Here is a 13,956-nt window from a genome sequence, read left to right as displayed (position 1 = left end):
GCAGCCAGCAACCCGGGCATGTGCCCTGACTGGGAATCGAACCCGCATCACCTGGATCCTAGGTCGACGCTCAGCTGCTGAGCCACGCCCGGCTGGGCTCTTAGCTTTTTGATACTCAGAACACTTGCTGCCTTTAGTTATAGGAAATTGTATGAAACTTCACACGCACGTTGACTCTAATGATGGACGGAACAATACCCTATTTCTAACTAATTCCCTCCCCTTCTCCTTACCCCATCCCTGTTCTCTAGCGGCGGGGGGTGGGGTGGGTAAGTCGATGGGGAATATTGGGGCTTCAGTTCTGGAATAGTGAGAATGGTGTGTTTGGACTTAGACCTGTGGTTTGAGATTCAGCTGTGGGACCTTGAGCAAGTCATTGAACTGGATTGATTCTCTAAGTTTGTTTCCTCACTAGAAAAAAAAATACTCAAATAACATCTTGGTGTAGTGGGATTAAATGAGATCGTATCTTCCAAGTGCCATACAAATGAAGAAATTGTAAATCACCTTCAGGGTTCTTTCTTTTCCTAAAGATAACCTCATATTGACCTGGTCTTAGTTTTGTATTCAGACACCAGCCCACAGTGCAAGTTCGCTTGTCACCCCTTCCCTCCAGCTTCCCCCTTTAAGATAAAGTGTTAGAGGGGCAGGGACGGAATATATTCTGGATACGCCATTGCACTGCATATGGAGATGTTATGTGAAACAAAGCCTAGCTACAGCTCCTGCTGCAAGAGTCAGTTGTTGGGGTTGGAACCCTGGCTTCTCTGTCACTTGACTTGGGCAGGTCATTTAACCTCTCTTTTCCTCAGTCTTCACCATCAGTAGAATGGGTATAATAATACTTTCCATCGTATAGGGTGGTAATAAGTAAACGAGGTCATTTTAAATTGTTGAGCCGAGTACCTAGGACAGGGAGGAAACTGCCTTTTCAGTGTGGACTGTCATCATCATAATCATCATTTTCGATTGCGGCAGAATACACATAACGTAAAACTTGCTGCCATAACATATATTCAAGTGTACATGTCAGTAGTGTTGGGTACATTCACACACTGTGGGCAGCTGATCCTCCTCGATCAGGTAAAACTGAAACTGTATCCACTGAAAGCTCCTGGTTACCCCGCCCCAGGGCCCCTGGCCCCCTTTGCCCTGTGTTTCATGTCTGTGACTGCCCTAGACACCTCCTGTAAGTGGGACCACCTGGTGTTGGTCGTGTTGTGACTGTAATTATGCTCAGCCTTGCCCCCTAGAAGTCGCTTGCTCTCTCCTCTTTAGCGTCCTGTAAGCTCGCGGCTGCCTGCTCAGCCCGAGTCAGTAGTGAGTTATTTCCTTTCTGAAGGCAACAGGACACTCAAAGCACCCGTTCATCCTTTGGAAGAGGGCACGTAGGGACATAACCGGGGGGAGGGTGCAGAGTGGAACCTTGGTGGCCCCCTCCCCCCGACTGTGTGACAGTTGAAACATGCACCCCAGTGGAGAAACGAGTGTAATGAACCTCTGTGTGCCTGGCGTCCCATTTACCAGTTACCTAGATTTTTGTGTCTCATTTTAAACAAAGTCTGGAGGTGTGGCTTCATTTGGGAGCGGCTTCCCTGCTCTCAGTTGGGGCACCCTGCAGTTGCTATGGGTGTTGGTGATGTTCTTGTCCCAGATCACTCCGCTCCATGTGTCTGAAGAGGCCACCTGGTTTACCCTGAGGGTGAGGGGCCCGGCACTGTGGACTAGAGCAGAAGGGACCCGACCCGCAGAGGCGGGATGAAAGCCACGGCCTTGGCTCTGTGCTGTGGGTGCTCATTCTGTTAGAGATGGGGTCAGGGGGCTGAGCGATGTCCCATGGGTGCCCAGTCCATTCATAACCTGGAGCCACCTGGCCCATCAGCACGTCACCAGTGGGCTTTCTTTCCACTTGGCTGCCTTTTTGGTGCCTACATCAGAGCACGAGCAGGGGAGAAAGAAATGGAAACTTTTTGGTGCTTTGCGAAAGGCCATCTGGACGGGAGCAGAAATGACTGCCCCCTCCACCTTCCCTGTGGAGGGGACCCCAGACTCCCTCCCAGGGGGCACACCTGCCCCTCAGCCTCTCACCCATACCACGAGGTGGGAGCCTTGGGCTCTCCCTCCGAAAGCCCTTCTGCAGGGGACGTGCGTCTGTCGGTGACGCTGGCGCCCCTCACTCCCCGCGTTCCCTCCTCGCAGTCCTCCGTGTGTGCGAAGATCGTGCAGCTCCTGGGCCAGAACGATGTGGACTACCGCCAGAAGCAGGTGGTCATCCTGAGCCAGGACAGCTTCTACCGGGTCCTCACCTCCGAGCAGAAGGCCAAAGCCCTGAAGGGCCAGTTCAATTTCGATCACCCGGGTGAGTCAGGGAGTCGAGGGTGTAAATTGGTTGATGGAGGAGCTGCTTGACCTCCTGTTTCCTGCCTGGAAATGGAGGCGGAGGGGTGCCTCTCAGGGGTCTGGGGGGCTTCTGTGGAAGCAGTTTTGCAACACAACACGCAGTGCTTGGCTCCCTAGATTCTGGTGGAGTCTGTCCTGAACAAGGGTGATTCTGTGTGAGTGAGCCCGTTGCCCGAGATGGGCCGACCCAGGAGAGACTGTGCACGGCTGGCTGCCGTCTCTGCTCTGAAGCAGCTTGCCTTGCTGTCCCCAGCACCCCACACTGCAGGATCACGTGTGGGTGCGAAACTCACTGGCAGAAGGGAGATGGGGGGTCCAGGGTGGCTGCCTGAGCGACTTGCCTAGATGGTGCCAGTCGGCCGGCACACTGCCCCTTCAGGCGGGGGTTCTTTAATGGTCAGAACTGCAGCTTGTGGGCACAGTGCCTGCTCTCCTCCCCTCGGGTCCTGGGTAGCTTTCCAGGTTGGCATATGCCCGTTCCCAGGACAGCTGCTGAGCTGAGAGGGAGGAGAGAGCTCCAAGGCCAGGGGAGGACTGTCAAGCAAGAGGAAAAATCCACTTCTCAGAGCTCATTCGCACTCAGACATGGGGTTTGCATTCTGCTTTGGGCGGAAATCTGTTTTTGGGGGGGCAGTGGGATATGCTTCTCCAGGGTGTGGTGTTCATGTGTGAGGTGCAGGTTTGTAGGAATGCCCTGTGCGTGGGTACAGGAGAAATCACTTAAAAAATGAAGATTGTTTTAACAGTTTGATCTCCTTCAGATGCCTTTGACAATGAACTCATCTTCAAAACTCTCAAAGACATCACTGAAGGGAAAACTGTGCAGATTCCCGTGTACGACTTTGTCTCCCATTCCCGGTGAGTGAGCTGCACCCTGGGTGTCCCCCGCCCCTGGGTTCCCTGCTGCTGTCCTCCCCGCCTGTGCTGCCACCTGTCTGGGAAGGGCGATGACCAGTCCTTGTGCGCCCTAATGGGAACCGCTCGGACGTGTTTTTCGCTGAAGGGGGCGATGGCTATGAGGGGTAGCTGGGACTTTCTTCTGTTCCTCCTTCCCTCTGGCCCTTCCTCCTTCCTTCCAGTTGCCCCAGGGCTGGGGGAGGGGCGGGGCTGTTGGGAGGAAACTCAAGCCTGTGTTTGAAAGTTCAGGGATGCCAGGCCCAAGTCCATTCCTGCAGACACCTTTGGAGAAAAGGAGGAATCAGCCTGCTCTTCTCTGTGTCTAGTCTCCATTCAGCAGCAGGTGTTTCTGCCTCATGGTAAAAGCTCAGACCTGTCAGAAGAGACCTTTTCCACGGTTGTCACTGCCCTTTGCTGGGTCTCCAGTGGGGTCCGAGGGCTGTGTCAGGCTGTGTTAGCCCTGTGTTAAGCCTGAGGGGGGGACTCCAGGCTCCTCGCCGATGCTCTTGCGCCTGTTCCTCGGTGTCCCAGCCTGCTCAGCCTGTCCCCTGCTCTGTGCTTGCAGGAAGGAGGAGACGGTCACTGTCTACCCCGCGGACGTGGTGCTCTTTGAAGGCATTTTGGCCTTCTACTCTCAGGAGGTGCGAGACCTGTTCCAGATGAAGCTCTTTGTGGACACGGATGCTGACACCCGGCTCTCCCGCAGAGGTGCGTCTGCAAGGCCTCCAGTGGCCCTGCTGGTGGCCTGTGATAGGCCCCTATCCCCCCCCCCCCCCCAAGCCCGTGCCTTCCCTGAGGCGGCTCTAGGATGTCTTGCTGCCCAAATGTTTGGTGATATTTGAGAAGGGATTAGTCAATTACTGTGGTAGTGAAGAGCTTGTGAGCTCAGAGGTAGGTGGGAAATTTATGTTCCCGTTTTGCTGGTTGAGTGCCCAGTTTCTTGTGAGACACCACAAGCATCACAGTGGACGGAAGTGAGTGAAGGACACCCGGACGCAGGTGCCTGCAGCACTTGGTGCCTCGCCCAGCCAGCCTCTTGCTCTGGCCCCTTAGTTTCCATCACTGTCTAGCAGCTCCAGAGCAAAGCTGGTTGTTCCTTCTGGGAACTTACTGGGCATCGCCCGGTGTCCTGGAGTCACAGCTGTTCTCGGGCTGGGAGCTAAGTCTGAATTCAGCTCTGGAGGGCGTGGAGCAGAGAGTGCAGGAGGCTGCGTGGAGGAAGAGGTCAGGACTCGGATGTGGTGAGGTGATGACATGGGCAACCACAGAGGTACACAGTGCAAGTGCACACACACATGTGAAGATTGCACACAGGGCTGCCTGAGGTGGTTTCGCTGATCTGGAGGACAGGCAGGGCTGTCATTGTCATCACAGTGGAAGGGGAGTAGGGAGGTGAAGAGAGGTGAGAGAGGGCCCAGCAGAGGCTGTGGCGTGGGGTGACGAGGAGAGGAATGAAGGCTGACTCATGCTTTCATGGAGACGGGAAGAGGCAAGGCTGGCCCTGGTCACAGAGCAGTCATTGGTGGATCAGGTTTGCTGAGTTCCAGCCCAGAGCCTTCTGACCTCAGCATCTGGGAAATGTGCCCAGTTTGTGAAACAGATTTGCAGCTGTTTCAGTTCTGTGGCCTCATTGTAAGAGCTGCACATGGAACCAACACAACGTGCAGAAACCGGTCCCGGGTTCTGCCTTCCAAGTAGGAACAGGAACCACGCTGCTGGCTGGGGCGTGACTTCTGCTCCGGGGCGGGCGCAGGCGGGTAGAGCTCTGTGATGGGTCTGGATTCAATCCTAGTAGAGCTCCAGCTGGCTTTGAGATGTTGGTGGCTCTCCTGACCTCCCAGGTTTGGATTTCTTTATGGGTAACTGGGATATAGGCCTGGGTTTTAGGGTCATTACTCTGGCTAGGTAGGAGTTGAATGGCCTTTCATGCTGGATAGTTAAGGCCCAAGCATGACTGTTCCTCACACATCTGCCTCAGGGGCTGGCTTATCCCCTAAACCACAAACCCTGTCCCACCTGAGCTGGTCTGCCCTGGGTCCACGTTAAGTACATTAGGGGGACAGCATTAGGGGGGCACAAGGGGGAAGATACGAGTCTTGTGAACTGATGTGAGTCCCGGTCACCGTTTAGTGGCTGGGTAACCTTGGGCACACTGTGTTAACCTCTTCGTGCCTATTCTCCTATTGATTACCTGATGAGTTGTGACATTGGAGATGAGGCAGGTATTATGAGTGGCGGGGCACCAATCAGTCAATATTGGTGTGTAGATTGGAAATCCATGAGTTGGTGACACCAGCAGGTGGTGTGGAAGTGCTGGAATGTGTGTGTGCGCGCAAGAGAGACAGAGACAGAGGCACCACCCAGGAAGTTAGCTCCAGGTTCTGCGTCCTGGCCTTATCCTTGGAATCCAGCAAACGTGAGCCTCTCGCTCAAGCAGATACCAGGGTGGAGATGGAACAGAAAACCCTCCTTCCCTTGTCCTGGTGCTTCTGTGAAATGGGGGGGAGACGGGATGGCAGCCCCCGGGGGTTCCGTAGGCTGAGCTCTGCAGCTCCACCTTCCCGATGCTCCAGGGAAGGTGCTGCGTCTCCCTGCAGATCTGTTGGTGAGTCACTTCCCTGGTGGACTTCCCCACATGCTGTTTCTACAGATTCCTTCTCCGTCTAAGCGGGACAAAGGGCATGCCTGGCATGTGCTTGGGGGGGGCGGTGCCAGTAAAGAGGAGTAGTCAGGAGCAGCTGCTGGGCATGACAACATTCCTGCAGACTTGTCCGTCTGTGCGTCACACCCTTGAATGGGAGGGGCGCCTGCCTTTGCATCGCAGCCCTGGAGAGACATGTTACCGTGGGTGCCTCCTTCCCCAGGGTGCCTCTGGTTATTCATCCTTCCCCTGCCAAAGGATCTGGGCTCCGGGAAGAATCCATGTGGGGACCTGGGACAGCTCTTGAAGTGAATTGACTTAATCCCTGAGGAATTGTATTTATTCCTGGTCTTACTTGTTTTTTAATTTATTGATTTGAGAGAGAGAGAGAAACACCGATGTTGTCCCACTTATTGATGATTCATTGGTTGATTCTTGTATGTGCCCTGACCTGGGTTTGAACCTGCAACCTTGGCATATCAGGACGACGCTCTAACCAACTGAGCTACCTGGCCAGGGCCCTAGGTCCTTCTGAATGGTGTCCGTGGCTTTGGCTGAGCAGAAGAGGGACGGTGGCTTTGGAAGGGCCAAGGCGGATGCCAGGAGAGGATGGTGGATGGACATGCGGTATCCTGCTCTTGACCTGCCTCTGACTGGCCTGTCCTGTCCCGGGAACAGTTATGCCAGGTCACAGTGATGGCCAGGGAGTGGCTTTGAGTCCCTGTGGTTTCCGCTTTGTTCCAAGAGCTTGTCCGGACTCGGTCCTCAGCTTTCCCTGTGTCCCCGCGGCCAAGGAGCAGGCTGACTGGCGCCCGTGCTGCTGTTGTGGAGGGAGGGTCCTACCTGTTCAAGGAGACGGCTCCATGGAGGGGCCCCGGGGAGAGATGGACGGGCCTTTAGATTTTCAGTGTTCCCAGTGTCTGGGTGACATTCTCGCCCTTTCCTGTGCGGGGTAGAAACCGCAGGATGAGTCTTCCTTCCCCTGTGTGTGTGTATGTGTCTCTGTGTGTCTGTGTATTTGTGTGCTGCGTGTTGTGTGTTGTGTGTATGCGTGTGTCCTGCTGTCCCCTACCTGCACTGCACCCCGGCCCCCACCTTTCCAGCTACTGTGCGGGCTCCCCGCTCTCGCTGGGTCTGACCCGGGTCCCACCCTCCTGTGCTCTGTTCCATCAGGGAGCTGTCCCTGTCCTGAAGCTCCCTCAGTCTCTGCCGTCATTGTCGTAGAGACTAAGGCTTACTGCACACACGGCTGCGTGCCCATCACCCTGTGTCCCTCGGTGACAGCTGTGAGGAAGGGAATGTCACTGTCCTTTTCACAGTGGGGGGAGTGAACTCCACAGAGATGAGGCAACTTGTCTGAGGTGACAGAGGCCGCCGTTGGTGGGGTTAGGACTCAGATCCAGGGCTGTTTGGCCCCCATTTCTCTCGATGGTGGAGCAAGAAAAGCGGCCTCTGGGCTCCAGAGCAGACTCACGGTGGCCGGCCTGCTCTGTGCCTGGCTGTTCACCCTCCAGCGTGTGCAGGAGGGACTGTCAGGTGTGCAAGGTCCGGGGCTGCAGGCCTGGGCCGAGGATGTGGTGCGTGTGCCTGCATGTGCTGGGCGGGGCGGGGGGTCCTGCCCGTGAACTTGGTCAGTGGTGTGTGAAAAGCACGTCTTGCGACATAGTCTGGCCTCGGGCTCTTGCAGGGCTTTAAGGAAAGCGCCTGAGCAAGCAGCATGTTTGTTTTGTCCCAGTTCTGATAGCCTTTTGCCCTGGCTTCCTCTTTTGTGTGGCCTTTATCTGGGGATGTGTGAAGGATCGGCGGTCATAGTGCTGTGTGTCTTGGCCAAGTTCCTATGGGTCAGACTCCTGGAGGCCGGTGGCGTGGAGCCTGCAGAGCCTGTGTCAAAATGCCCCAGGGGACAGACCATTTCCTGCCCGGGTACAGCCCGCTTTGGTCTTCTCTGGTCTGGGTGGACAGTTGGAGGGGTTATCAGGCAAGTCCTGCCTGTTGGGGACCGTCCAGCTGTTTATTCCTGGGGCTCACATGGGAAGGCTGTTTGTAAATTGAGGAGCTGGAGGAAGTCGGGTGGTAGCAGTGGTACCGAGCTCCAGCCACCTGGTCTCCCCACCACGGGCCTGCCTGGGTCCCTGCCTGCTCCTGGGCGCCTGTGTGCGTATAGACAAGCTTGTTCAGGTGTGGCTTTCCAGAAATCCACTCACAAGCATTCCCTGGGTTTGTTTACAGTGGGATTCATCCCACACCTGAGTCTGTAACCTGAGAAATGGTTGGGAGGTACCAGGGGCCACTGTATATGATTGGGGATGGATGATGCCATTTTGGGGTGGGGGTGAAAGATTTCACAGCTCGTGCTACTACTAAGATTTTTTTAAAACCCTCACCTGAGGATATTTTTTTTCATTGCTTTTCAGAGAGAGTGGAAGGGAGGGAGGGAAGTGGGGGAAGGGTGGAGAGAGAGAAATAGAGAGAGAAAGAAACTCACGTGAGAGAGACACATTGACTGGTTGACTCCCGAATTCACCCCAACTGGGGGGCAGGGAGCGAACCCTCCACCCTTTGGTGCTCAAGCCAGTGCTCTAACCACTGAGCAACACTGGCCAGGGCAACCGCTACTAAGATTTAAAGTTACATCTGTGGGGAGGAGCTGTTTAAAAATTTTTTTTTTAATTTGATTTTCGAGTGGGAGGAAGAGAGCAGGAGAGAGAGAAAGAGAGACATTGATGTGAGAGAGAAACATGGATTGGTTGCCTCCCACCCACACCCTGACCCCACAACCAGGATATGTGCCCCGACCAGGGATCGAACCTGTGACCCTTCTCTGCACAGGACAGTGATCCAACCGACTGAGCCACACAGGCCAGGGCTGGAGGGCCTGTTTTGATTGACAGACTCACTTTTCATGCACACCACTGAGTTTGGGGGAAACTGAGGCTTGGGGAGGCTAACGTACTGTGGCAGAGCCAGGATCCCGGTCTCTTAGGCAGACCCTTTCCATTTTGGACAAAGGACTGTTTAAAAGGCATTTGAATATCCCTGAATAACACTGCCCAGGAGGAACACGGTGAGCTTGGGTCAGTCTGGGCTGCTTCCCAGGTTGACCCATCTTTCCCTGCACCATGGTTTCCTCACCTTTCCCTGAGTCATTCCCTATTTGCGAACCTCTGTGCATGACTAGGCAGGAATGGCTGACCACAGAGGGACCCCTGCCTGCTCCCCCTCTACAGGGCCTGCAGCGGGGGTGGGGCGAGCCTGGCGAGATGAGGTGGGCACCTCAGTAGAGGGTCGCTGATGGCACACAGGTGCTGGGGACAGGAGGCAGGTGGGCCCAGGAGAAAGTGTCTTAGCAGTGTGCCCCCTCCACCAGGAAGCCCACCACCTTGGGGACCAGTCTGCCTCCTGTTGTGAGCTCTTCAGGATGGTCCAGCTCTTTGTTCACACTGCAGTTTATTGGGGTCAAATGCTGCTTGAACCAAGGAGCCTGTGAATAGCCTTTGCCTCTGAGAGCACTGTGTCATAGCTGGATTTGACTGCAGCAAGATGTAGAAATGAGACTCGTTTCCCCTGAAGCTGCTGCCAACCCGCTCTTGGTCACGTCTCAGGTCCAGCTTGTGGACTCTCCGGAGGCCTCGGGGGCCCAAGAGCCAGGTCTGCCTCTAGAAGGCAAACGTGTGCTGGCTCCGGCATGATTTCCGATCCGTTTCTCCTTCTTTACAGTATTAAGAGACATCAGCGAGAGAGGGAGGGACCTGGAGCAGATTCTATCCCAGTACATTACGTTCGTCAAGCCTGCCTTCGAGGAGTTCTGCTTGCCGGTGAGTTGCACTCCTGGTTTGTATTTTGTTGAGTTTAAAATTTAATCACACACAAAGGCATGTGAGTTGAGGAAGCTCCCCAGCTCAAAGCTCACTGCTCTGTCGGCCCTCTACCCCGAGGTCCTGGGCGAGGGTGGCCTCTGGTGCTTTGCATCCCCGTTGGGGGTCCCTTAGGATCATGCCATTCAGTCCCAACAAGCTCTGCGTCTTGTGGCTGGGCTCCTGGCGTGAGCCCTTTATTGAAGGTGCGTCACAGCTTGGCACAGATTCGGCTGTTGGGACCTGGGAAAGGTCTGTGGTGGGTGGAGTGTGTGTGTGTGGGGGGGGTCCTCCACTGCAGGGTCTTCCCCTGACCCTTGTCACTGCAGCTGAGCCTGCTGTGAGCTCATGTGGCCCGGATGCGTCCCCATTGGGAAGGGTGCCATGCTGGGGAAGCTTCGCACGTCTGCCCTGGTGCAGCCCTGCAGCGAGGAGGCCTTCAGAGCAGGAAGGTGGGGGCAGGGGGAGTCCTCAGCTTCCTGGGGAAGGACAGTAAATACTGAGGGAGACCACCAGGGGCCAGGTGTTGGGGGGCGGCCTGCAGTGGAGGAAGGGGACTTCCACACCCAGTCATGTGTGTTCCCCAGGTTGACCAAGCCCTCGTCTAGCTCCTTAAGGATTTATAATTCAGCTCTGAGAAGGGGAGAGGGTGGGGCTCATTTTGGTTTGGGTGATATTGTGGGGGCCTGGGGGCTATGAGAAGAGGTACAGAGTGAGGCCGAGGTCCTTTCTCCTTTCCTGGAAAAACAAGCTTCCAGGCTGCCTTTGTTCCTCTGTCTGTTAGCAGGTCTTGCATCAGAAGGGCCTTGACTGTTTCCGATCGGAGTGAGGCAGACTCTGAGCCAGCATGAGAACCTCGAGGACTGGGTTACAGGCTTAGGTTTCTGGGAACAGGGCAGAGCAGCCTGGCAGCCTGAAATTCTATCCATCATCCAGCCGTCTGTCTGAGGACCACTCCTCTTGTTCACATAATAATCAGGACACAAACTAAGTTTTATTAGTGGGTGTAAATTAGAGTTAACTGCCAGTTTTCCACTGTTTAACTTAGTTGCGTCGGGGCTCAGAATTCTGCACAAAGATTTTCTGGGTTGTTTCATTTCCACCATCCATTCTCTGGGTGCTCAGGGAGACCTGGTTGCTCCTGTGTGAGCCCGGAGCTTGGACCCGATTGCTCAGGTCGGCTTGGGTCGAGGCCCTGACACAGTTGTGTTTCACTCGTTCTAGTTTGGACACTGCACAGGGTTAAGATGCTCATGTTGTTTATGTGGTCTTACCGTAAACCTGGGTTATACACCTCGACACAGCTCTTTGGAAAATGGTTCACAAAATCTCAGTAAATTAAATAAAAAAGGATTTTGTGTTAATTGTACCCTTTAAAAAAAATAGTGTAATAACAGCCAGTGAGATGGGGCCAACTTTCTCTGGATTTACCCTAGAGCTGGACAGGACTGCTCCCTGGGAAGTCTGGGCTTCACTGATTCATACTTTTCCTTGTGGTGAGGAAACAGTTGCAGATTTGGTTTCAAAGACCATGTTCTCTGAGTAGGTTCTAACTGAAACCATGTTGAATGTTAGTAATGAGATCTCGAGGAAAAGCTGGTTGATTGATTGATTGATTGATTGATTGATTTGAGAGGGGATGGGGAGAGAAATATTCTATATGTGCCCTGACCTGAGATTGAACCTGCAACCTTCGCATATTGGGACGACACTCTAACCAACTGAGCTACCTGGCCAGAGTTGACTTATTATAATTTAGATAAAGCTGGTAAAAAGTACATTTGAAGCCTGAGGTTGCTCCCTCTGGGGTCTGTAGAGAGAAGGCTGCCCCTTCCCCACATTCCCTCAGAGAGGGGTGTGGGTCAGTTTCTCTCTGAACTCCTCTTTAATGCATTGTAAATATCTTTTTTTGCAGACAAAGAAATATGCAGATGTGATCATTCCTAGAGGTGTAGACAATCTAGGTGAGTCCTGGTGGGGCATCGTACTTAGGGGCAGGGTGTGGTGACCAAGCGAGGCTCTACAGAGTGGCTGACCCACGGAAAGGAATTTCTACCCCCCTGGCGGCCTTGAACACTGTCCCCTGTGAATGTGCACCTATATACGTGGCACACATGTGGACTCTTATTCTCTGGCCGAAATCAGAGGTGTGCAAACACCCTGCCTTCTCACTCTCTTTATAGTTTATTTCAATTTTTCTCCATTTGAAATGTTTAATTTTTGCTGAGCCATTTGAGAATTTGTCACAGCTGTGACTGTTTCACTATTTCCTGACTTCCCGCAACCTTTTTTTTTTTTTTTAAATATTTCTTTATTGATTTCAGAGGGAGAGAGAGAGAAACATCAATGATGAGAGAGTCATTGATCGGCTGCCTCCTGCGCCCTCCTCCCCCCCCATCCCCCACCCCACACACACACACTGGGGATCGAGCCTGAAACCTGGGCATGTGTCCTGATTGGGAGTCGAACCTTGATCTCCTGGGTCCTAGGTCAGTGCTCGACCGCTGCGCCACGCCAGCTGGGCTCAGCCTGTCCTCCTTTTTCAGGACAGTGGAGTTTTGTAGGATAGCCCTCCACCTGGGTTTGTCTTTGGGTCCCCACAACTGGGTTGAGTTGGCACAACCTGGACAACACTTGGGAGACGTTTTGTTCTTTGTGCATCACCCCAGAAAGCACTTGATGCCTGTCTGGGTTTGGTGCTGTAATTAGTTATGTGCATAATTCGTTTCTAATGATAAGAAAGGAGAGTCCCGTGTTAGATCATCTTTGGAGGAGAGGCCTCCCGTGGGTCGCTCTGCTTGGGATGGAGAGCTGGGAGGTTTCCCAGCGGACGGGTCACAGCTCATGGATGGTGTCAGAGGGGCCAGTCCTCGCACCTGCAGGGTTTGGGCTGATGGCTTTCATGCCACCATGACTCTGACCGTCTGATAAGAAGCCATTTATTAAGGGTGTCTTGTGTCCCAGGCATTGCCTGTCTTACTCTGGGAACTCTCCAGTGGGGGGGTCACACCAGCCCCATGGGGGGCTTGGGGAGGTTGAGTTACCTTCTGCTCCCGGCGTCCCTAACACTTGCTCGCCTCTGCCCCCAGTGGCCATCAACCTCATCGTGCAGCACATTCAGGACATTCTCAATGGAGGGCTTTCCAAGCGGCAGACCAACGGCTATCTCAACGGCTACACCCCTGCCCGCAAGAGGCAGGCCTCGGAGTCCAGCAGCCGGCCGCATTGACCCACACCCTGGACCCCGCCCACTGTAGGACAGGGGCTCCGGCCGTCTGTACATACGGTTTCCTAGGACTCTACTTATTTAAGAAAACAACATGGAGAAGAAATGCCTTTGTTATTGAAACGGAACCTGACCCCGAGCTTACGTGACAAACTGTGCCAACTACTACTGGCGATGCCAATGTGTAACCAGTTATAAATACATATATATATAAAAGGGTCTATTTTTGTGTAAATGTACAAATACTGTAAAGCTGTTTGCTGTTAAGTATTTTGCAGGAGGGCCTGCGTTGATGTTTGGGGACTGGAGCTGGAGCTTCCCCAGGGGGAAGTGGCCCGTCGTGCCCACGTGGGCGGGCTGGCACCTGGGAGGTGGGGAGCCCAGGAGGCTCACGTCTTAGGCTCTGGGCTCCTGCAGAATGCACCTCCTCAGAGCTGGAGCTTAATGATAAATCGATGAGATACTTTTTTTTTTTGGTTGAAATTAGCAAGACCTCAACTGAAAATCAACTCAGGGATGGGCCCTTCAGAGAGCGCGTCTTTTGCATTGTCCCAACGGCCCACCCTGCGCCCACCTCTGGCTGCTGGGGCATCGCTTGACGACTCCCTCCTTACTCACCCTCGTCTTGGTCTCTCCAAAGCCAGAACTTCCTGTCCCTCGTCCCTGGCAGGGATGTGACTCCCAGGGAAGTCACAGAGCAGATTCCCGAGCGCAGTCGCCCCTTGCAGTCTGGGTGTTGGTGAGGGCCTCTGCTGGCAGGAGGACAGCTGGCAGCCCCTCACAGGGTGACAGCAGAGTTCTGCCTGCGTGGGGGCAGTAGCTTTTGTCACCCAGATGGGATTTGTAGTGAGATGGGGTGGTGGCAGGCATCTTCAGCAGCGTCCTCGCTGGCAGCTTCGCAGATGGGCTGACTTGTGGATGTGGCAGCGCTGGGCCAG

The 13,956-nt window shown here is 54.2% G+C and overlaps 1 protein-coding gene across 1 annotated transcript in view; it reads left to right on the top strand.

Moving 5' to 3' along the window:
• The window catches only part of UCK2 (uridine-cytidine kinase 2), a 59,111-nt gene extending 45,874 nt beyond the window's left edge, over positions 1-13,237 (top strand). Inside the window, exons 2-7 of the mRNA XM_081120537.1 lie at positions 2,200-2,359; positions 3,162-3,258; positions 3,863-4,005; positions 9,656-9,753; positions 11,708-11,756; positions 12,882-13,237. Of these exons, the coding sequence (XP_080976663.1) occupies positions 2,200-2,359; positions 3,162-3,258; positions 3,863-4,005; positions 9,656-9,753; positions 11,708-11,756; positions 12,882-13,021 (687 nt within the window). The 3' untranslated portion in view covers positions 13,022-13,237. The remainder of the gene's footprint in view (positions 1-2,199; positions 2,360-3,161; positions 3,259-3,862; positions 4,006-9,655; positions 9,754-11,707; positions 11,757-12,881) is intronic.
• The last annotated feature ends 719 nt before the right edge of the window (positions 13,238-13,956 follow it).

The sequence above is a fragment of the Miniopterus schreibersii genome, assembly GCF_964146895.1.
Source record: "Miniopterus schreibersii genome assembly, chromosome: 19".
Lineage (NCBI taxonomy): Eukaryota > Metazoa > Chordata > Mammalia > Chiroptera > Miniopteridae > Miniopterus > Miniopterus schreibersii.
Note: the sequence above shows the minus strand (reverse complement) of the source record. Positions and strands in the feature narration are given on the sequence as shown.